Source organism: Cetorhinus maximus, chromosome 3 (genome assembly GCF_964194155.1).
Source record: "Cetorhinus maximus chromosome 3, sCetMax3.hap1.1, whole genome shotgun sequence".
In the NCBI taxonomy this organism is placed as follows: Eukaryota; Metazoa; Chordata; class Chondrichthyes; order Lamniformes; family Cetorhinidae; genus Cetorhinus; species Cetorhinus maximus.
In genome coordinates, this window is record NC_135881.1 from 136024466 (window position 1) to 136048809 (window position 24344).

Here is a 24344-nt window from a genome sequence, read left to right on the forward strand (position 1 = left end):
AAGGGCTCCAACATCTCTGCCAAATGTTCTCGCGCCACCCCTGCCAACTGGGCTGCCTGCTCCTTGAATTCTGTCACTTACTTCAGGTGTGGCTTACCCCCTCCCATTTTCTCCTTTTCTCGGTGGTTATGGCTTAACTTCTCCTGCTCAAAGAGAACAGAGAAGATGGGGTTGAGATGAATTGTATTTAGCATCCTCTTGTACATAGCTATTTCACATTTCTGTCTCATGCTTCCAGTCTTAGCGATAACCCACTGGTTTGTGTGGCATTTCATTAATGCCCTGCATGTTGTCCAGAAGGGTTCTGGGCTGGCACCCTCCAGGACAGAGAATCCATCCATATACAAGGATGAGACCCAGAGAGGCATTTCATTTGCGGAACTTGCTGGTGCCTCAATGCCTGAGCCTTCTTCCCCCCTCACCTCCCCCCCACAGTGGTCTCTCCACCTGCAGAGTGTATGGACTGCAATAGGACTGTGAGGCATGAACTTATGGCATTGTCGCTGTGACCTATGTCCCCTGTAACATTCATTGTGGTTAGTGTGAGCAGCTGAGGGTTCACTCACCCTGGCAGTGTGAATGAGGTCGTCTATCCTCTTTCGGCATTGGAGGCTGACCTGCGCTGGAGGCTCTGGGCACTGACTGCGGCGGTGACCAGCTGCCATGCAGGGTTTGTCGCCCTGTTCGGCTGCTCCTCCCTTCAGCTGCGTACAGGACTTCACTCCTGTTCTCCACATGGTCAAGGAGGATGCCCAGGGATGAGTTAGTGAACTTTGGCGCTGGAGGACCTTGTCCCCTTCTCTATTGGCCTTGTTACTAAGTTGCTGTCTGGGCGCCTTTTAAAAATGGTGCCTGGATATGACGGCGGGGCGTGCACCATCTAGCCCGCCCTGCTGCGCAATGCGTCGGGAAACCCCTGACTTTATATTTAATGAGGCCAGGGGCACATGATACCGCGCAAATTCCCAGCAGACTCCATGGTGGGAAACACTCCCCGTCCTCGCCCCTGCCACGGGACTTAGTCCCGGATGGGAAAATCCTGCCCGAAATCCCAAGACCCAGCAATTAACCGACAGAACTACAGGACAAGCTTTTAATGTTTTTAAACAAAAAACAAACTTTATTGTATACCAAAAAATAATTAAAGTAAGCACTATTAACTTAACATCTACGTATATTATGAACTCAGTTTTACTTTTCATTTCCCCCCGAAGAGTTCCCTTATCTTATGAAAACTTGAAAATGCATTCACTTTTCCTGGGACCAACACAAAGGCCTGAATTTTGCACACGTCAGATGCACGCAGTTAGCAGGCCCGGGAGCAGTCAGGAAACGGCCCCTGACTGCAATCGGCTTCCGACTGCGATTTCACTGCTGGTCGGCCAATTAACGGTCAGCCAGTGTGGAACGTGCACTGAAAAGTTCAGCATTGCTAGGGTGGGGGCAGGAAGAAGGAGGGTGCCGACCTCACCACGGGCGCGGGTGAGTGCCGCCACTGAGCTCCCTGAAGCCAGACAGCTGCCTCAGGGAGCTGCAGATCTCCAAGTAATAAAATAAAGCACAAAAGTGCTGCAGAAAATGTCCACGCAGCAGAATCAAGCACCTGAGAGCAGGACTCACAAAAACGCTGTCCTCAGATATTTATTTTTATTTTATATCCTAACAGAGATTTCATCCCGCCCTTGGATTTGGTTTCATCAAAAATATAAAGGCTGATTGGCCCATCCACCAACCGTAAGGTTGGACGGGCCACGAAAAATCCCGTACAATTGAGCCGTTAATGGGCTTAATTGCCCACCTAATTGTCGACAGGCGCTCTTCTGACTGCCACATGTGCCTGCCGAGCAAAATATTGCGCGAGTGCACGATGACGTCGGGACCCTCGCCTGACATCATTTCACGCGATTTTACACCCGTTCGGGTCGGGTGCGCGCCTGCCCGCGGAATGTAAAATTCTGCCCCATGGCCCTCTGGAATTTATTTTAATCCTCCTTATTATTCCAGGTGTTCCTTGAGGTACAAATTTCATGGGATCCTTCCATTAGCTTTTGGTTAAGCGATCCTCCAATTTTCTTTAAAGAACCCATGACTTTGGACTCTTTAGCTCCTTGTCCTGGCTTTGCATAAACATAGATAGTTTTTTTTTCCCAGTCTACTCCCATAGCTTCTGTACAGCTCTTTCCAAGCTAACTATGTAAGCTGACTGCTTTATGTCACAAGGCTCTGTGAGGACCAATGTAGATTTCTTCCACTAGCTGCAAGCTACAGCAAATCTTCCAGCTGCTTTTCCCTCACAAAACCCAAACTGAACTGCCTGCTTCTGTCAGCAAACACACACAGATAAATTAAGCAAAACAACCTTCTAACCAAGGCTCTACCCTGAATCAGAATCTCTATGAAAACATGGCATGCCTTGGAATGATTCAAACAGAAATGCAAACAAATTATTTTACGTTCAACACTAGTCTGCCACCCATATGAATACTTATATTGTTAATGGAGTTTTAAAATTCTTTTTCCAGACTCCCTAGCTCCATTACAAACTTAGAGAGAGATCATTCATTGTCCAAGTATTTCACTATCAACTCTGACCTTGTAAGATCAACATAGGTTAGCTTTTAAGTGTAAAAAAACCCACACTTGTTTGAGTTGCATCAGGGTTGCTAATTGGTTTCTCAGTTAGATGCCCCCATTTATTTGCAGTTTAATTCCTAAAGCTAAAAGCTATATTCTAAAACATGTGAATTAAATATTTGCAACAACATGTAAATGGAAGCAATAAAACATTGGACATTTATAACAGGTAGACTTCACGATCCATCTCAGATTTACATCAGTTGCTTTAAACTGCATTGTAAACTGAACGAGGTGAAATGCTCCAGAATATTTTGTGTCACATTTTGTTGTCAAAGTAATGGTGAGGCTAATCACATTTGCCTTTATTTGTGTAAACGGTACCGAAAATTCAGGCAAGGAGCAGGTGCATATTAAATGCAAATATTCAAAAGTTGCTGTTCAAAGATGTGGTGCTTCACCATTAGCTTCACAAAAATATCATTGTTGTCTGCCTCACCATTGATGGCATTGAATATCATGAAGTTGCTTAATTTTCACATAAACACAACCCAAATCCACTGCAGTTAATAAATGCTGGGAATTATTACTCCTTTAATGATGTGATCAGTGTTAACGACTGTCAATCAACCTCGTTGGAACTGAAAATTAACCATAGCAAGAGGGAGTCTCATTTCTCCAGGTTTTGAGATTTTCAGGAGAGTTTAAAAATGTTAAAATTTATTTTTTTCTCCTTTTTTCTTGCTCATTATCTAATCTTTTTGCCCCTCTCTTTATTTTTTCTTCTTGTGGCTGACTTGACCTTGCTTTAACCACTTTAATTCACCCCCCTTCTCAGTTATTCCTCTGTTTATTGCCCAATCCTTAAATCTCATTGGTTAAGGAGATAGTCTATTGCTTTCCTGTTGTCCTAGATGTACTGTTTCCTTCACTGCAATGTCATCCGCTTACACTTTCAGCATCTCAGTGGGCTAAATTGTTTTGAGCTGAAGGATGTAGCAAAAGTCTAGCTAATAGAAGATGCTCCAGCAAAATCCAACCCAATAAGTTTAATGTGTCAGTTTGTTAGTAATTGTCTGTAGAGCTTCTCTACTTATTGTCTTTCTGATGGATCAGCACAGACGACACAATTTAAATGAGGCAAGCTGAGAAGTACTTTCCAAGAAATGGCTAGAACAAAGAAAAAAAGTAATATGTGTCCCTAAAAAAAATGTGTCAAGCAAATAAATATAAAACTAAAGCCCACAACATGCTAGTATTTGAATTGAATGATGTACTTCTCCTTCAGATACCTCCGGGCAGAGTTCCTTGCATGCTTGCTTATCAGAAATTGTCATCATGTATAACTTACCTGAGTAGATCTCTTGAAGTCTAACATTATGTTCCTGATGATTATTCTAGGTTCAGCAGGCTCAGAGACATCCTGCATCCTTCCTGCCATCTCCTTACTCTATATCACACCTGACAGTTCTGTGAGGAGCAGCCATCCATTCCATAGATTGCATTTTCCTTGCTTGCACTCCATAAGCAATGCTTCCAATAATTTGATTGTTAAAATGTTTTTCCTTAACTGTTTATGCTCCGTATTTCTATACTGCATACATAGTAACATTTGGATAAGTTTGGGTCAGTGTGTTTGATCCTTTCAGGTCCTTTTCATACTAGGTATTTCAGAATTTGTAAGTCAGTACTGACCAATGCATGGAATTCAGTGCCGCTTCATCGACCCTGCTGCAATAATCTTCTCTATGATTGAACATTACTAAGGTCTGCCATCTGCGGCCCACATGCTGTGTAGTTTGGAAATGTATCAGGGTGGGCTCTGTCTTTCCTGTAATGATAGGCTAGTCCTTGACTTTTGAAAGAGTCTGAAGGGCCTTTCTTCCACTATTTAGAGCCCAGGGAAGCCAGGGATCATTTGAAAGCACAAAGTTTCTGGCAACTTGCAGACCGAAGTTTCAAATATGATAAAAAGTATTTGCCATTAAATTAATAATTTCCTTGAATTCAATTCTTACCCAAGTGTCAACCCATAATCTCTTTATATAAGAAATGTTATGAACTTGGCTACTCCTATTAAGTTATCTCCCAGTGGCTTTAGTAAAGCTGGTGGAAGGCTGCCTTGCTCATGTTGGAGCCCTTGTGATGCTCAGGGCTGGCAACCTTAGGGAGTTCGAGCCTTAGAGTGTGACTGCAGACTATAGCACTTCACTTGTTGCCAGGCATCTTGGCCCAGCTTGCTTTCTTGGCATCTTGGTGAATTTTTGTACAGGGATTAGCAAAGGGGTCAATATGGTGACATTCTGAGCAAGGGCAATGTGTGCTGCTCCCATTGGGTTTGGAATATCCTTCCCACTGATCGTTGGAACAGTAGAAAATAGGAGATGATTGATACCTTTTCTTAATTCTTTCATGGGGTGTGGGTATCACCGGCTGGGTCAGCATTTATTTCCCATTCCTAATTGCCCTTGAGAAGGTGGTGGTGAGCTGCCTTCTTGAACCGCTGCAGTCCATGTGGTATAGGTACACCCACAGTGCTGTTAGGAGGGATTTCCAGAATTTTGACCCAGTGACAATGAAGGAACTGGGATATATTTCCAAGTCAGGATGCTGAGTGGCTTGGAGGGGAACTTTCAGGTGGTGGTGTTCACATGTGTCTGCTGCCCTTGTTCTTCTAGATGGTAGTGGTCATGTCTTTGGAAAGTGCTGCCTAAGGAGCCTTGGTGAATTCCTTGAAAGTCCCTAACTGTACAGTCCACCAATCCCTTCAAGATGGAGCATACTTTAGAGCCCAGAATCTGGGTGGCAGCTGTTTGAACTTCTGTCAAAGCCGCAAAGGCTGGTAACACAGACTCCTGGTATGAGGGACCAGGTGAAGTGTCTCTTGAAAGTGGCCGCATGATTTCAGGTACATGGCAGAGTGCTGATGCATGGGAGAGGATGCCATACAAAATAGAAGTGGACTCCTCCATACTTTTATCAGTGGTGTGGAAACACCTTGACAGGCCTTTCAATATCTTATACAATTGTTTAAATACTTGAAATCTTTCCAGGGAAATGAGGAAAGAGCAGGGGAATGGGGCTAACTGGATAGCACTTTCAAAGCATTGGTGCAGGCACGATGGGTGGAATGGCCTCTTTCTGTGATATATGATTCTATGAATTCTTTGCTTGCTGCAAGCTGTTTCCTTTTCATGGCTGGGTCCCTGAAGTCAATATCTCTGTCTTGCTTAGCAAAACTGGGAGATGGCCTTCCTCTCCGGCAAGCCATCTACTGTGCTATCCCCGCCACCATTATCTAATCTGCTCAATTATGCTGACTTCCAGCTTATTGCTCATAACCCACCTAGAGTGCCAGTCCCTGTGATGGTGTTTGATAGGAATAAAGTGTGCGACAGTTCATTCTCAACAGGATTGTCCTCTGAGGTGTCTTGAGGGGCTTGCTGCTGATAAGGACCTAGAGGAAAGAGAAAAAAATACAAGGATTAGCACTAGCTGAATAGTGGCAGGTGACAGACTTTATAATGCAGCTTAAAGTTATCATGTGACTTTTGAGCTACATGAAGGGGCAAAAGTCAAAGTCAGTCTGCTTTGATAAGCCACCAGGTCTAATTTCTGTCTCTTGCATGTGCTGCATTTTTCCCTGTCAAAGCTGTCAAGAGATTTAACTCTGCTGGGCTTTAAATTTTAAAAAAAAGTGTGGAGTTGGAGGAAAATCAGTGCCTGCTATTTTACTCTCTGTTGACCTAAACCTGGGGGATATCACTATAGGATTTGTGCTGCATGACTCATTTTACAACCTAACATTATCACCTGTTAAGTAAGAAAGTGTTTGGCATCTTCAAGTAGCTATAGAATAGAACGATTTGTTTTTATAAGAGACTAGTTAAAGGAGTGTCAACGTACAGATTTTTTTAAATCAATGAGACTTTTTTTAAATCGTGACTTCATCCATAGGCACATTTATTTTATGTCAGCATGCTCTTGATTTCCCATGGTGGATACTAGGCAAGTTAGCATGGAGGGGGTAAGGGCAAGATTGGTGGGTGGGGGCAGGGGTTGATATGAGTTGGCACTAAGTTGGCACAGGAGCTATAATGAGTCATGGGGATGAGTGGGGTCATGGGTTGGCATAGGGGCTATGAAGGGCAATGGGGGTCTGTGGGGGCATAAATGGCATAGGTTGGCATCGATGAGGTATGGGGAGTGTGTGGGGGGATGAGGGCTGAAGGCTGGAGGGATGTTATTTGTTTTAATCATTTTAAAAAATAAATTCAACAAAGTGCCAGAGCACAATGCAGGCCTTCCATCCAACCCACCTCTGTACACGGCAGCCTCCGCGCTTGTTTACAGTAAATTCTGACTCAATGTAATTTGACTCATGTATCCTGGCATAATAATCAGGGATTAATTACAAGCCTGTAAGTTATATGAGAGTATAACTGAAACAAACTATCTTCTCAAGGAAAGGCACTTACTAACAGGCCCAAGGTTCTTCAAGCAGTAGAGATCCCTCAAAGTTATGAATTTGTAGACACTTAAAGCCGACTTTGGTAAACTGACAACTGTTACTGGATGCAATTTATCTTATAATGAGACCACGCTGTAGTTTCAGTTTAATCAGTATTTTAATGTAAATTAAGATTCAACTGTTTTTCTTTTATCTTTCTGAATTTTAAGCTTTATGTGAACTCTAGAAGAATCATAACGGGTTACAAATTTCCTACAGGCACATGTACAGCTTCCCAAACAAACCAAAGGTGAACTAAAAGGACGGAGTGCTTTGCTAGGAGATATCCACAAGGGATTACGATTGAGAAAGGTGACACAGGTCAATGACAGAAGTGCCCCGATCATTGACAGTAAGTGCTTTAGTCTGGTACTACATCACTTCTGGGGTTGTTATACACAACTCAGCTTTTATATACTTAAACCTTACATCCTAAGTCCCTTCAACAGAGTTATGTGATGATGGGGCCAATGCAAAGATGGTAATGTTTTACATAAATTTCTTGATTCGTTTATTTCATAAATTCATAGTTACATTTTTCTAACATATGGGTAAAATGAATTAGTAATTTTAAGTTGTAAGTCAGTGGTAATTTTGTGGGCTCATGCTCCTAATGGAGGGCCTCTTCTATCAAAAGTATATACCAGAAATTGCAGAAATGCAACTTTCTGACTATTTAATTAAGCAGAAAATTTGGGAAAATTTATAATAATTTATAATATTTATAATAAGTTTTAAGAAAATTCTTTGGAAGTTTTTTTCTGTTTCGAATACATTTCTGTAAATTATCATTGTGATTGCCACTATCTTAAAGGAAGTTCTGATGGGTGTGGATCCTATAGAAGTTCCAACTATAATCTAGACAATTTATTTCTATTTGTCTGCAGAACCCAAAATTGGAAACGGAGCTCTGGGCGGTGGAGCAACACCAGCCGCTATGGGTGGCTTGTTTCAGGGAGGATTTCCTGCTCTCAGACCTACAGGACAGAGAGATGCTTCAGGTAGTCCTGTAGGATAAGTTAAAACATATTTGGGGTAATCTTATGATATTATATTCCTGGTCTGGAGAGTCACCTGCCTAGAGTACTTTAAGGTAATTTGACGATTTGCGCAGATTTCCATTTTGCATTCCAGGCAGGTAAGGTTCTGATGAAGAGTCATACGGACTCGAAACATTAACTCTGTCTTCCTCTCCACAGATGCTGTCAGACCTGCTGAGTTTTTCCAGCTATTTTTGTTTTTCTTTCAGATTTCCAGCACCCGCAGTATTTTGCTTTTATCTTAGGTAAGTTTCTGTGTTTGGAGCACTCCTAATAATGGATACCTAGAACAAGCAACTAACTTGAAGATTCAAATGTTGGGCTGTCAGATTTTTGATTTTGATACCTGTTCAGCGGGGTTGGAATTCCATATGCACCAATGTTCCGCTCCTGACCTGGGCCAATTTTCAGGGATCAGGTTCATTACCATATTTTAGAATCTCAGTGGGATCCCTGTTTCCATTGAGTGACACAAGTAATGAAAGTAACAGGCCTTGGGCACCTATGGCAGTGAATCCATTATTAAGGAATTTGTAGCAGGGCATTTAGAAAATCATAATCCAACCAAACAGAGTCAACATGATTTTGTGAAAGGTTTGCAATAATTTATTAGAGTTCTTTGAGGATGTAACAAGCAGGGTAGATAAAGGAGAACCAGATGCAGCGTATTTGGATTTCCAAAGCCATTTGATAAGGTGCCGCGTAAAAGGTTGCTACTCAAGATGAGAGCTCATGGTATTTGGGGTAATATGTTTGCATGGATAGAGGATTGGCTAATGAACAGGAAATGGAGAAATCATTTCAGGTTGGCAAACGGTAACCAGTGGAGTGCCACAGGGATCAGTGTTTGAACTTCAACTACTTGCGATCTATATTAAAAATTTAGATGAAGGGACTGAGTGTATTGTAGCCAAATTTACTGACGATACAAAGATAGGTAGGAGAGCAAGTTGTGAGAAGGACAAAAAGAGTCTGCAAAGGGATATAGATAGGTTGAATGAGGGACAAAAAATTGGCAGATGAAGTATAATTTTGGAACTGTGAGGTTGTCCACTTTGGTGGAAAGAATAGAAAAGCAGAATATTATTTAAATGGAGAGAGACTGAAGAGACTGAAGCTATCAGATCGTACTTACTTATTTCTATTTGTACTCTCAGTTCATCTGTTTTGTTTTGAACGCTATATGCATTCAGATGTAGAGCCTTTAGTTTTGTCCTTTTATTATTTTTGTAGCGTCTAGCCATTTCTACTGATTTACTCTTGAATTTGTACTCTCTGTCCCTTTCTGTTATGGTTGGTTTATCATTTCCCATATCAGTATCTTTCTCTCTTACCTTGTCTCTCTTCTTTGGTTTACCACGTATTCCCAAATTTGATCCCTTGCTCCCACTATTTAGTTTAAAACTCTATCTACCTCCCCAGTTATGTGGCTTGCTAGAACACCAGCCTCAGCATGGTTCAGGTGTAGTCCGTCCCAATGGTACAGCCCCCACTTTTACAAGTGCTGGTGCCAGTGCCCCAGGAACCGGAACCCACTTCTCACACACCAGTCATTGAGCCACGCATACATTTATTTAATCTTATTTGCCCTATGCCAATTTGCACATGGCTCAGGTAATATCCCAGAGACTTTTACCTTTGAGATTGTGCTTCTTAATTTAATGTCTAGCTCCTCATACTGACTATGCAGAACCTCCTTTGTTCTACCTATGTCATTGGAATCTACATGGACCATGACAACAAGATCCTCCCCCTCCCAGCCCTGAGCAAACACCTGGAACCCTGGCACCGGGGAGGCAACACAGCCATCTGGACAAATTTCATTTTAAAAGAAAAATGAATCAGAACTTGAGCAATGCCATAATACCTATTAACTGACCCATTACAATTGGGACGTTTCAACTTCAAACAGTAACTATGAAAGAAAGCAATGCTCTCATGTAAAAGAAAAACAGATTCCTGTTGGTGGTACTTCATATACTGCTGTCAAACTAGTAGCTCTCTCACCCATGGTGACAGAGGCCCCAAAATTCCACGGACCCTGCTTGCCTGCTGGATGTGCAAACCATTGACCTTGTTTCAAATGATCGAGGCGAGGTCATTAAATAGTCAGAGCACGCTGTCCATGCTAGTAGAAGCATATCATAGTCACATGTCCCAAGTGAGCTCTTGAAAGATTGATACAGCACCCTGTATCTCTGATGAAGAAAGCTTACAGGTCTTTATTGGGCAAAGATTAATGCCTCAGAAATTATTTATTCCTTGTAGGGGAACAAAATTGACCACTTTTAGGATATTAGGGGTTAAACCTCTGAGGTTAAACACCTTTCCTCCTTTGATGTTGGGCCTGACATGGAACTCTTGCTTGTTGCCAGTAGTAGTTTGTTTAACTGGGCCTATTGAAGGGTTGTGTTTCCTGCAATTTCTTGGAATGACTATAAGCGACCACAAAGTCTGTCTTGCCACGTGGGAAGTAGGTGGATGACTCGCTTGCCCGTATCTGAGAGATTTGAAGGTTGGTGTGTGTGATGGAAACTGTCCAGTTTTCACCTGAAATTCCTTTGCTTGATTGAACTGCTGTCCATCATCCTCCTGCCACCCCAGAGTGGCCTGTTCCACATGCTGATTGGGCAGGGGAGAGAATAGATTAGTATTTTAAAAATAAATAAAATTCTGATTACCAGATGTAACTAGGGTGGATTTTATAAAAATGATGCGTTTTTATTTATGATTAATTTAATTTTACATTGTGTGCATTTGAATTTCCAATTTGTTGGTGGGCGGTATCATCATCAGCAGTGTGATGTCAGAAAACTATCCTTTTAATGCTTTAAGAAAAATTATAGAATTCCAGCTATAAAGATCTTTATTCTTATTCATCCTTATTATGATACTTTGCGACACAGCCAGTAAGCTGATATCACTTAAATCGAGGTAAGAATTTAGTTACTATGTGTAGTGAAATTGTAAATGGGTTGATGGAGGTTTCCTCTCACATTAGATTTCTAGCGACATTGTGAAGATTTTTTTTGCAACCTGCTTATGATTTTACTGGAGATATGAAATAAAAAATCTCCACAAACTCTTTTAATATTATTGCACATTTTAATACTGACCCCACCATATTTTTCACCTAATCTTCGATTGAAGGTTTGATAAATTAATTTTGTACGAAGTGTAATTGTTTATTGTAGTGTTGAGGATTTTAGCTAATAAAAATTAGATGTAAAAGTCTTTTTAATTATAGCTGTGATTGTTGATTTCAGAGAGAGGTTCCAAACCAGCTGTTCAACCTCTCAATATGAAAACGCAAACATCAAGATACCCCGTCCAGAATGACAGTACAAGAAATGATAAAAGTGCATCCAACCAACTTGATTTATCTAAAGTGCAAAGGGCAATTCAAGGGCATCTTAATATGTCTGCTGCTATGCCTCCTCCCCTTCCTGTAACTCCCCCTTCAAGTCAGAGTAAATCCCTGTCAGTGTGTCCCTCTCCCACACCCTCTCCTTCTTCCAATAATAAACCTACAAAAACAACTCGGTCGTCTCCCCCTCCAGTTGCTCCTTCTCTTCCTCCCCCTCCCCCTCCCCCTCCCCCTATGCTTGCAAGCGTTACACCATTTACATTTCAATACACACAGCCACCACCATCTCCACCACCTTCCCATAATTTCCAAGACCAAACTTCAGATTTTATGTTTCCTGCTCCACCTCCACCTTCATTACTATGTATTGAAGACTCTACAGATTTTCCTCTTCCTCCTCTCCCTCCACCTCCATTACCACCAGTTCCTTCCTTTACTCCTTACAGTAAAACTAAAAATGCTCTACCACCACCTCCTTTTTTATTGAGCAATATAGAAGTTCCTCCGCCCTTGCCACCAAAATTGCCCAGCTTTTCCAAAAAGCCAAGTATGTCTTCAATTTCTCCTCCTCCTCCTCCACCAACACCACCACCACCACCACCTCCACCGCCACCACCATTCCCTGCTTATGGCCACCCTGGTTCAAGTTCGTCATGCAGTCAAACATCATATGCAAGCCAGCTGTCTGCAAGGGAAGGCCCAGCTAGATCTGGAGGTAAGAACCAGTAGATTATACAGCAATAATGGTTATGTTAGTGGTATTGCATTGTCTGTTGCAGTGAACTGTAACTATAATAGATTAAATCAATTACGAAAACAAATCTAAGATCAGTTTCTCTAATGGATTAAGCAAAGCAGTTAACATTACAAGAAATATTGATTCATGTTATTTCTAGGCTTATAAAAGGGTAGTTTTAAAAAGTGTGGAGTTGGGAAAAATCAACATTCTGCTAAGAAGTCAGTACATTTCAAATAAATCCATCTGAAGATGAGAAAGCTTCACAGCAGACTATTGGTGCTAATGTTCCACAAGGTTTGTGCACTGCACTATAAGGCGGCATCTGGTCTCAGTTCAGCTTATTTTTATTTATTTATTTATTTCAGCTATTTACAGGGTATTTTCAGCAGTTCGACAGCAACTTCACCAGCCAGAATGTTTATTTGTAACCTTTCATTGAGCAGCCAACAGCTGGAGGGGGAGGAGGTTGAGTCATTGCTACTAATGGGAAATCAGGGAATGGCAGAATTAACTAAATTGCTACTTTGTATCCATTTTCACAGTAAATATGAGGATAAAATACCAGAGATACAAGGGCCAGGATTATTCGGATGGCAGGGTTTTTTACCCCGCTGTCCAAAGAGTCAGCGGGCAATGCATCCCTGCGGATACTGGCTGCCCCGCGGCCATTTAACACTCCAAAGAGCTTTTATTGGCTGGAGGTGGGACTTCGCCCCTCATACAGGAGGAAGACCTGCCTCAGAGAGCTGCTGGCCAATCTCATTGGCAGGAATGGGCACTGCTGGGACTAAAAATGGTCCCCAGAGTCTAGGTCCTGGAGTCCAGGACGTGGTAAGTGCAGGGTTGCTCAGGGCGGAGAGGGCAGGTTAAGCCTGGGGGCTGGGGAGGCTGCTAGGCAGAGCGGGGTTGGGGATGTTGATGCAGAGGCTGGGGTGGTTTGAGCACCTGCGGGAGGCAGACATTTTGCGCTGTGTGGAGGAGGCCATTGATGGAAGTGCACCCCATCAGCCTTCCCACTCCCCTTCCTGGCCAAGGCCAGAGCAGGGTCACTTTGCAGGCATTCCCCCACCACCCCGCCGCCCAAGAACTCCTCTTGCCAGCCTCAACATTGAGGTCAGGTGGTTAATAATTACCCATTTAAGGGCCTCAATCGGGCAAGGGTGGGCGGGCTGTCCTATGCCTCGCCTGTCCCACAATAAAATTGCAGACAGGAGAGTAGTGGGAAGGTCATCCATGGAATTTTACATTAACACCCTCACGCCTGCAGCAGGGTCCATAAAATTCTATCCGAGGAAATCTAAAAATAAATCAAGGGGAAGAACTAGCTGTGATTCAATATAGTTAAAATTATGTTAATGGAGAAACTATTGTCATTAAAGAATGACAAATCTCTAGGACCTGATGGTTACCACATCAGGGGAAAAGAAAGGCTTAAATTTATATAGCATTTTACAAGACTACTGGATATGTCAAAGTGCTTTACAGCCAATGAGGTACTCTTGAAGGGCACTTACAATTGTAATGCAGGAAACACGGCAGCCAATTTTGCATACAGCAAATTCCCACAACAGCAATATGATAATGACCAGATAATCTGTTTTTTTGTGATGTTGATTGAGGATTAAATATTGACCAGGGCAACAGGAATAGCTCCCCTGCTCTTCTTCACAAACAGTAAACATCTTGGATAAAGAATTGCTGGTAGCACTAAGTTATGTGGCATGGTAAATTGTGTAGATGGAAGCAAAACTTTGCAAAGATAGATTAAATGAATGGGCAAAACTGTGAAAGCTGGTGTTCAATTTGGGGTAAGTGTGAAGTCATCCACTTTGGATCTAAGAAAAGTAGATCAGAGTATTTCTAAATGGCAAGAAGCCAGTAACTGTTATGGTTGTATATATAATTGTTACGAGCAGAGAGATTTAGGAGTTCAAGTACAGAAATCATTAAAAGTTAGTGGATAGGCACAAAAATAATTAAATGGGCTAATGGAACGTTGGAGTTTATCTCAAGAGGGCAGGAATACAAAGGGGTGGAAGTTACGTTACAGCTATACAGATCTCTGGTTAGAGCCCATCTGGAGTGCTGCAATCAGTTATGAGCAGTACACCTCAGGAGGAATATATTAACCTTGGAGGAAGTACAGTGCTGAATCACTGGAATGACAAAGGGTTAAGTTTTGAGAACTGGTTATATGGATTAGGTTTGTATTCTTTGAGTGTAGCAGATTAGGGATGAGCTAATTGAATGGTGAAGTGGGCTGTTGGAGCTGAATCACCAACTTTTCTTCCTGTGTTCATCTTTAAGTCACTTGCAGCTTTTCTACAGGTAATGTATCTAACTTGTCCTACCAAATCCATACCGTGGGTTACCTATCACCGTCCGAGTCACGGTGAACGACAGCGAAGGAGGATCACCTATGGATCGGGACTTCTTCGCCAGGAGGATCCTGTTGAAGGCGTGCGGCTTCGAAGCTCCGGAGATCTACACCCTGCAGGACTTCCCCAAAGCTGGTTATTTCGACGTGACGTTCAAGCGGGTGGCAGACTGCGTCCAGCAACTGAGGGTGTTCGAGGAGAAGAGAGACCTGCCGGAGATGAAGATCCTGACGGCGGAGCCGCACTTTTCTCTGCCGTTGCAACGGGAACGTGTGGTGATGGTGCATGTGTACAACCCCTTCGTCCCTGTCGCCGACGTGGTCACCTTCCTCACCAGATACTTCAATAAGGTGGGGAGCGGCACCGAGATTCGAGACGACTTGGGGATCTGGACAGGCAAACGCCTGTTTAAGGTCACGCTAAAGACCGATGGTAAGGGAGCCATTTTCCACCCTCCTTCCAGTTTCGCTATCGGGGGAAACCGTGGCTACCTGGTCTACGCTGGGCAACCCAAGCATTGTCGCTCATGCGGCAAGGCTGGTCATGTGGCGGCCAACTGCAGCGCCTCCCTCTGCAAGATCTGCAAACAGGAAGGGCACCAGACAAAAGACTGCAAACAGGCCAAGTGCTGCAACCTGTGTGGCGAGGCAGGTCACCTCTACAGGACCTGCCCCAAACGCTGCCGTACTTACGCACAGGCAGCCAAAGCCGACGAGGGGGAAGCAGAAGAAATGTTTCGTGTCACTCCAACCACCAAGGCCCCCAGGGAGCTCAACGGGACAAAGGAGGACACAGAGAGAGACAAGGTGGAGAAAGAGATTGAGGCAACAGAGAGCCAATCAACGGCACTACCCCCTAAACCTCCCAGTCCTCAGGACAGCGAATCAATGGAGGAGGAGGCAGCAGTGGAAAAGCAGCAGGGGGAGTGGCGGACGGTGAAGAACAACAAAAGTAAGAAGGAGCGAAGAAGAAGCAAAGCCATTTCCCAGAGAAGCGGCAAGAGGCGTCTCCCATCCGACATGGATGACAAGGGCAGCAGCTCTTCGGATGATGAAGTGCCAGGGCGGCACCGACAGAAGAGGCGGCAAAGCTCCAGGGCGTTGGAGGACGAGACACCCGAGCTCCAGAAAATTGGAGACAACAAGGAGACCAGCGCACCCCAACTTTGCCTGCAACCTGAGGAGGCCAGTGCACCACAGCCCCTGGAATCTGGGAGCAGTGAGGCAATCATCGCACCCCAGCTCCAGGAAGCCGGGAACAGCAACACCCCAGAGGGGGTGAGTTTTGGAGAAGCTTCTCCAGCAAAGGTCATCTCAAAACCCGCTCTCTACGTGAACCTCCAGATGCCACCTGAGCAGAACACTGCCAAGGAGATCTACCTCAGCCCATCCAAAGTGAAGGAATTTGAGCTCACTACGGGTATGAAGGAGCAGACTAAAGGTCTGGGACTCTCAGAGACAGTGGGTTTGGTAGGAGAATAAATGCTTTAAAATGGGTTTAAAGATTGTATCCATAAATGTGCGTAGCATTAAATCTACTACGCGATGTGTTGCGACCTTGGACTACCTAGCCAAGGTCAAAGCTGACCTGTTGTTTCTGCAGGAGTGTGCGATACCGCACCTCAGCTCCTACAGGCAATGGTCACGATGGTGGTCCCACGGGCCATCGATCTGGTCGGGCGGAAACGACTCTCGTTCCTCCGGCCTGGGTATTCTGCTGCGGGGAGGCAACTTCACCGTCTCCGAGGTTAAGGAGGTGGTGGGCGGGCGACTCCTCGTAGCAGACGTAATGTACAAGAACGCTCCACTCCGGTTAATTAACGTGTATGGCCCGGCACAAGGGGCTGAGCGGCTGGAGGTTTTTCAGCAGCTCCCACTGCTGCTGGCGACCTCCAGGCCGGTCATTCTGGGCGGTGACTTCAACTGTATCATCGATGCGGCTGGACGATCCAGCAGGGCCGGCAGCAGATTAGACGCTACGTCCAGATCCCTGATGGAAACAGTTAAGGATGCCAAGCTGCACGACGTCTTCAGCAACCCTGCAGACGGAACGCAGCGTAGATACACCTGGTCGCGGCCAGACGGGTCCATTCGTTCCAGGATAGACTTCCTGTTTGTGTCCCGTGCATTCACAGTCAGATCCACCGAGGTCAAGCCGGTGTTCTTCTCTGACCACTGCCTCCTACTGGCGGACTGCCACTTGGAGAAGGACCTGAGGGTGGGCAGGGGGGCATGGAAGCTAAATGTGCAACTGCTGACCCCAGAGAACATTGAGGAGCTCAAGAGGGATTACAAAGGTTGGAGAACCGTGAAACCCCTCTTTGAGTCCCTGACACACTGGTGGGAAGCGATCAAGGGAAACATCAAGAGGTTTTTCATCCTCAAAGGCACCCAGAAAGCTAGAAAGGAACAGAGGGAAATGTCCCGACTCCAGAAAAAGATGCAGAATCTGCTCCGGCTGCAGTCGATGGGGGTCGATGTCAAGGAGGAGCTCCAAGAGGTGAAGAGCCAGCAAGCCTCGCACTTTGCCTCGGAGGCCTCCAAGATCATCTTCCGTTCCAGAGTCCGCTCCGTGGAGCAGGATGAGACGTGCTCACGTTTCTTCTTCCAAAAGGTACACAGAGAGAGCTCTGTGATCAGCAGCCTGAAGGAAGAAGACGGCTCAGTAAAGTCATCACGGTCCGACATTTTGAGGATCAGCAAATCCTTTTATGCCGGATTGTATGACGTGAAGCCCACGGACAGCACGGCCTCCCAGTCCTTCCTGTCCTCTATCACGGAGGTCTTAGACAACAGTACGCGGGAGAGCCTGGACAAACCGCTACCTCCTGACGAACTGACTAAGGCCCTTGAGTCCTTCGAGAAGAGTAAAACTCCCGGAAGCGACGGCTTGCCGGCGGAGTTGTATTCGGCTCTGTGGGACTTGATCGGCCCAGACCTGCTAGGAGTGTACGAGAGTATGCTCCTGGCCGGTAGTATGTCAGAATCCATGAGGAAAGGCATCATCACCCTCATCTACAAGCACAAGGGGGAAAGGGAGGAAATTAGAAATTGGCGACCCATTTCACTGTTGAATGTGGACTATAAGATTCTGTCCAAGGTCATCGCCAATCGGGTCAAATCCGCTCTGGAATTGGTGATTCACCCTGACCAGACCTGCTCTGTGCCAGGCAGGAAGATCTCTGACAGCCTCGCGCTGCTCAGGGATACGATTGCCTATGTACAGGACAGGGGTGTGGATACCTGCCTCATCAGCTTGGATCAGGAGAAGGCCTTTGACAGAATATCGCACACCTACATGGGGGATATGCTCTCCAAAATGGGGTTTGGGGAGGGAATTCGAAATTGGATCCAACTGCTCTACACTAACATCCGTAGCGCAGTCTCAATCAATGGGTGGGAAACAGATAGCTTTCCGATTAAATCTGGAGTCAGGCAGGGCTGTCCTCTCTCGCCTGTTCTTTTCGTGTGTTGCATAGAACCCTTTGCCGAGTCCATCAGGAAGGATCCGGGCATAAGAGGAGTGACGATCCCAGGCAGTGGAGGCACTCAGGTAAAAGCCTCCCTGTACATGGACGACGTCGCCGTCTTCTGCTCGGATCCGCTGTCGGTGCGCAGACTGATGCACATCTGCGACCAGTTCGAACTGGCCTCGGGAGCCAAGGTAAATCGTGGGAAGAGCGAGGCCATGTTCTTTGGGAACTGGGCTGACCGATCCTTTGTCCCCTTCACTGTCAGGGCTGACGGCCTGAAGGTGCTGGGGATATGGTTCGGAGGGACCAGGGCATGCGTTAGAAACTGGAAGGAGCAAGTGGCTATGGTGAAAAGGAAACTGGGCATGTGGGAGCGACGCTCCCTCTCCATTGCGGGTAAGAACCTGGTCATCAGGTGTGAGGCACTCTCGCTGTTGCTGTACGTGGCGCAGGTCTGGCCCATTCCAGACTCCTGCGCGATGGCGATCACTCGAGCCATCTTCCGCTTTATCTGGAGGTCGAAAATGGATCGTGTCCGCAGGGACGCGATGTACAAGCCTCTAGATAAAGGGGGAAAAAAACGTGCCCAACATCGCCCTCATACTGATGGCCACCTTTGTGTGTGGCTGCATCAAGCGGTGCGTAGACCCTCAGTACGCAAACACCAAGTGTCACTATGTGCTGAGGTTCTACCTGTCCCCGGTGTTGCGAAGGATGGGTCTGGCCACGCTGCCGCGGAACGCTCCAAGTAGTTGGACCGTGCCGTACCACCTGTCCCTGGTGGAAAAATTTATGCAGAAAAACACCTTTGACCACAAGTCCATCAGGCAGTGGTCAGCACGTAACGTCCTAGAGGCCCTGAGGGAAAAGGAGAGGGTGGACCCTGTGGGATGGTTCCCCGAGCAGACTGTCAAAGTCATTTGGCAGAATGCCTCATCGCCAGAACTTTCCAACAAGCACCAAGACGTAGCTTGGCTAGTGGTGAGAAAGGCCCTCCCCGTCAGATCCTTCCTACACGCCAGGAGTCTCACCCCCTCTGCACGTTGCCCTCGAGGTGGCTGTGGTGGGGAAGAGACCGTTGTTCACCTCCTTGTGGATTGTGCCTTTGCAAAGAAAGTCTGGAGAGAGATGCAGTGGTTGCTGTCAAGGTTCATCCCGAGCAGTTCTGTGACACAGGACTCTGTGCTCTACGGGCTGTTCCCAGGGACACACACCGAGACAAACATCAACTGCAGCTGGAGGATCATCAACTCGGTGAAAGACGCTCTTTGGTCTGCCCGAAACTTGTTGGTCTTCCAGCACAAAGAGTTGTCCCCGACCGATTGTTGCGGACTAGCACAATCCAAAGTCCAGGACTACGTGCTGAGGGACGCACTAAAGCTTGGGGCAGCTGCCGCAAAGGCGCAATGGGGAAGGGTCGCAGTCTAAGTCCTTTCTGCCACAGCGCACCGAGAGACTGGGAACTGTTTAGAGCCCCTCGGGCTGTACAGCTCAAAATGAAAGGCTGTAAATGATTGTAATATTGTTTGTACTGATGCACCTGGTGATACATTTTGTAAAAGTTTAACCTGGATTGTACCCTCGTAATGGTGTTTTTGAAATGGTTTGGAATGTGATTGAAGATATTTTATGAATAAAGTATATTTTTGCAAAAAAAAAATCTAACTTGTCCTGTGAATAAAATGACTCAGATGGTTGAATTTCTCTGTACAGATATGCAATCAGCATGCTTAAAAACTGCAACACCTACTATGAATTCTGCTATGTTGCATTGATGTTGCACTTTAGTTCACATGTTAACTTTTGTGTTTTCTAGTGCATAATAGCGTTGGAAAACTAGCACCACCCCCTCTTCCACCAGTCAGGTCACCCAGTACGGAACTTACAAGCAGAAGCCAGCATTCACCCAGCCCGATTCGGACACCACTCTACTCTGTTCCTCCCCCACCGCCACCACCACCACCACCTTTACCACTTAAAGTTCGACAAGGACTTTCTATTGCACAGCCACCAGTTTATGGTAATTGTGGAAAATGTTTTGCCTTTAAGCAGTGAAAAATGTCATAATCCAATTGAGCCTCAAACTAGAATTCTTTTTGCCAACTGTACAATTAAGTGTCCACTTAGATTATGTGAGTAAATTCTTGGGAGTGGGACTTTAACCTGCACTATTCTGACTCTGAGACAAGTGTGCTATTGCCAAGCCAAAGCTGACCCCAGGGTGTATACTTAATTTGCTGTTGGGTGGGACCAGCATCAGAGCAAATGCCTATCTCAAGACTGTTGATTGCTTCATTTAAATATTAATATGGAACATGTTGGTTCTGCATATAATGTCCTGCAGGATATCAAACATATGTTACGCTTATTTGAAATGGATAATAAATATATTGCAGGTGTTGTGAAAGACATAATATATTGTAAAGAAAAGAACTTGCACTTAATTTCTTCAAAATTTTTCAAAGCACTTCAAAACCAATGAATTACTTTTGAAGTGTATTCACTGCTGTGTAAGCAACACAGCAGCCAGTTTGCACACATCATGGTCCCATAAATAGCGACAAGATAATTGATTAGATCATCTATTTTAATGATACTGGTTGAGAGATAAAGGTTGGCCAGGACACTGGGAAAATTTGCCTGCTCTTCTTCAAGTAGAGCCGTAGGTTCTTTTATATCCAGCTAACTGTATGGTTAGGGTGTTAATTTAATGTCTCATCTGATAGACAGCACCTTCAACAGTGCAGCCATCCCTCGGTATTGCAATGAACTGTCAGGCTTGATTATTTACTAAAGTCCTGGAGTGGGATTGGACCCATCACACCTTTTGACTTAGGGGTGAGAGTGCTACCTCCCAACTAAGTTGATAATGTCTTGACTTTTCCTTTTTACTTTTAGCAATTAGGTTCTCATGAGCACTTGTGTAAATTGATGTGAGACAAAGGTGGCTAAAACTCATTTAGCAGGATGGCAGTTAGTGCCAGTGGTGCTTCTCAAAGAAAGCTGAGATGGCAGACACAACGGGAGCACTTTGATGTATGAAATCCTGGCTAACTGTAATGTTGGAACATACCCTGATCATTGTATATCACACGATTAGTGGTGCAGCATGAATGAAGACATGCCAGAGTGGATAATAGCCAATTAAACCTGGGTGCACCTGACAAGGTACCACCAACCATATCTGGAGGATTTTCTACACCCCTTGATAATGAGCTTTCGAGGAAGTTTCTTTCCATTATCTGGGTCAGCAGAAAGACAGATGCAGAGCTGTGCCATCTGTTATGATAATAACTATCTACAGCTATCATCCATTATAGAATTGCTGTAATTCTGTGATCTAGTGACGATAATGGTGCGGCATAGCCTGAAACATAGCTACAGCTCTTTGCAAGCATGTTGAAGTTCTGATCTGTCATTTCAAGTGATATAGAGGAGTATCATACAGCACCATCATCACTTAAAACAGCCACCAGTAGGGAATTGGGACTTGATTGCCCTCTCACTTTTTGCAGACACATGTGCCTGAACTTTGGGTTTCCTTTTCTTTAACTTCATAGTCCCTGATCACTTTAGTCTTGACAAATACATCTTCTGAGGTTTTCCAAGGACTTTCAGAATTTTTCTTCCTCATTGATTCAATCGCCATTAATTGTCTGCGTCCCTTTTTACATTTCACTCACTCACGAGCAATTTTCTATTCCCACCACTAGAATGCTCTTCTCACCTCTCTGATGCTATACTATTCAGTTGAGTTCAGTAACTAGAAGCAAAAAGTACAAAAGCAAAATAACTGCAGATGCTTGAATTCTGAAAAAAAGCAGAAAATGTTGAAAATACTCAGCAGGTCTGGTGGCATGTATGGAGTGAGAAACATTAAGGGCTGTAAATTCCGAGCTCCCCAGCATCGTATTTGGGGGGTACACCAAAGAAGTGCTGGGGAATTCCCTTCGGAAGTTCCCAGGTAAGGGTTTACACAGCAATTGCCCAGAAGTGTAAACTTCTTTCCTCTGGGCAATTGCCCTGCATTGGTAACCATCTGAAAATGTGATTTAAATTGCAAATTTCGTATGGTACTTACTGTGTTACACCAAAAGGGAAGGCAGTGGCGTAGTGGTATTGTCACTGGGCTAGTAATCCAGAGACCCAGGGTCTCTGAGGGACCCGGGTTTGAATCCCACCATGGCAGATGGTGAAACGTGATTTCAATAAAAATCTGGAATTAAAAATCTAATGATGACCGTGAAATCATTGTCGATTGCCCATATGGTTCACTAATATCCTTCGGGGAAGGAAATCTGCTGTCCTTATCTGGTCTGGCCAACGTGTGACTCCAGACACACAGCAGTGTGGTTGACTCTCTCAATGCTCTCTGAAATAGACTAGCAACCACTCAGTTGCATAAAACTGCTAAAAAGTCTAAAAGGAATGAAACCAGATGGACCACCCACCATTGACCTAGGCACCGTAAACGACAAGGACAAACTTAGCCCTGTCGACCCTGACTAGCATCTGGGGGTCAAAATTGGGAGAGCTGTCTCACAGACTAGACAAGCAACAGCCTGACATAGTCATACTCACAGAATCATACCTTACAGACAATGTTCCAGACACCACCATCGCCATCCCAGCAGAGGTGGTGGCAAAGTCCTGGGAGTAATCAACATCGACTCTGACCCATGAAGTCTCATAGCATCAGGTCAAACATGGGCAAAGAAAGCTCCTGCTGATTACCACCTACGACCCTGCCTCAGCTGATGAGTCAGTATCCCTCCATGTCGAACACCACTTGGAGGAAGCACTGAGGATTGCAAGGGTGCAGAATGTACTCTGGATGGGGGAACTTCAATGTCCATCACCAAGAGTGGCTCAGAAGCACTATTACTGACCAAGCTGGCTGAGTCCTAAAGGACATAGCTGCTAGACTGGGTCTGCGGCAGGTTGTGAGGGAACCAACAAGAAAAAACCTCCCGATGCCCACGCAGAAGATGCAACACCTGCCCCTTCACTTCCTCTCCCCTCACCGTCCAAGGGCCCAAACACTCCTTTCAAGTGAAGCAGCATTTCACTTGCATTTCCCCTAACTTAGTCTACTGCATTCGTTGCTCCCAATGCGGTCTCCTCTACATTGGAGAGACCAAACGCAAACTGGGCGACCGCTTTGCAGAACACCTGCGGTCTGTCCGCAAGAAAGACCCAAACCTCCCTGTCGCTTGCCATTTTAACACTCCACCCTGTTCTCTTGCCCACATGTCTGTCCTTGGATGCTGCATTGTTCCAGTGAAGCCCAACGCAAACTGGAGGAACAACACCTCATCTTCGGACTAGGCACTTTACAGCCTTCCGGGCTGAATATTGAATTCAACAACTTTAGATCTTAAACTCCCCCTCCCCCCATCCCCACCCCGTTTCTCCCCCTTCCCTTTTTTTTCAATAATTTATATAGATTCTTCTTTTCCCACCTATTTCCATTATTTTTAAATCCAAAACTAAAACTTTGTTAGTCTTTCCACCCCACCCCCACTAGAGCTGTACCTTGAGTGCTCTGTCTTCCATTCTTAATTAGCACTTTTCTTAGACAATATCACCACCTTCAACACCTCTTTGATCCTTTTGTCTGTGACATCTTTTGATTATCTGCTCCTATCACTGCTTGCTGAGTTTTTCCAGGTAATTCTGTTTTTGTTTAAGAAAAAACCTATGTAACTCATCCTCACCAACCCGCCTGCCGCAGATGAATCTGGCCATGACAGTATCGGTAGGAGTGACCACTGCACAGTTCTTGTGGAGATGATGTCCCGTCTTCACATTCAGGATACCCTCCATTGTGTTGTGTGGCACTACGCCATGCTAAGCGGGATAGATTTCGAACACATCTAGCAACTCGAGATTGGGCAATCATGAGGCGCTGTGGGCTATCAGCAGCAGCAGCAGCAAGATTGTGCTCAACCACAATCTGTAACCTCATGGCCCGGCATATCCTCCACTCTACCATTACCACCAAGCCAGGGGATCAACCCTGGTTAAATGAAGAGTGCAGGAGAGCATACCTAAAAATGAGGTGTCAACCTGGTGAAGCTACAACATAGGGCTACTTGCGTGATAAACAGCATAAGCAGCAAGCGATAGACAGAGCTAAGCAATTCCATAACCAATGGATCGAATCTATGCTTGACAGTCCTGCCACATCTCGTCATGAATGGTGGTGGACAATTAAACAACTTACTGCTCCACATATATCCCCATCCTCAATGATGGGGGAGC

At 45.1% G+C, this 24344-nt stretch overlaps 1 protein-coding gene across 5 annotated transcripts in view; it reads left to right on the forward strand.

Moving 5' to 3' along the window:
* Positions 1–24344, forward strand: part of LOC144678926 (WAS/WASL-interacting protein family member 3-like) — a 130602-nt gene that overhangs the window by 85917 nt on the left and 20341 nt on the right. For all 5 annotated transcript variants that reach the window (XM_078539023.1, XM_078539026.1, XM_078539027.1 and 2 more), the window contains 4 exons: positions 7304–7436; positions 7972–8085; positions 11391–12206; positions 19897–20100. In XM_078539023.1, coding sequence (XP_078395149.1) covers positions 7304–7436; positions 7972–8085; positions 11391–12206; positions 19897–20100 — 1267 coding nt within the window. The remainder of the gene's footprint in view (positions 1–7303; positions 7437–7971; positions 8086–11390; positions 12207–19896; positions 20101–24344) is intronic.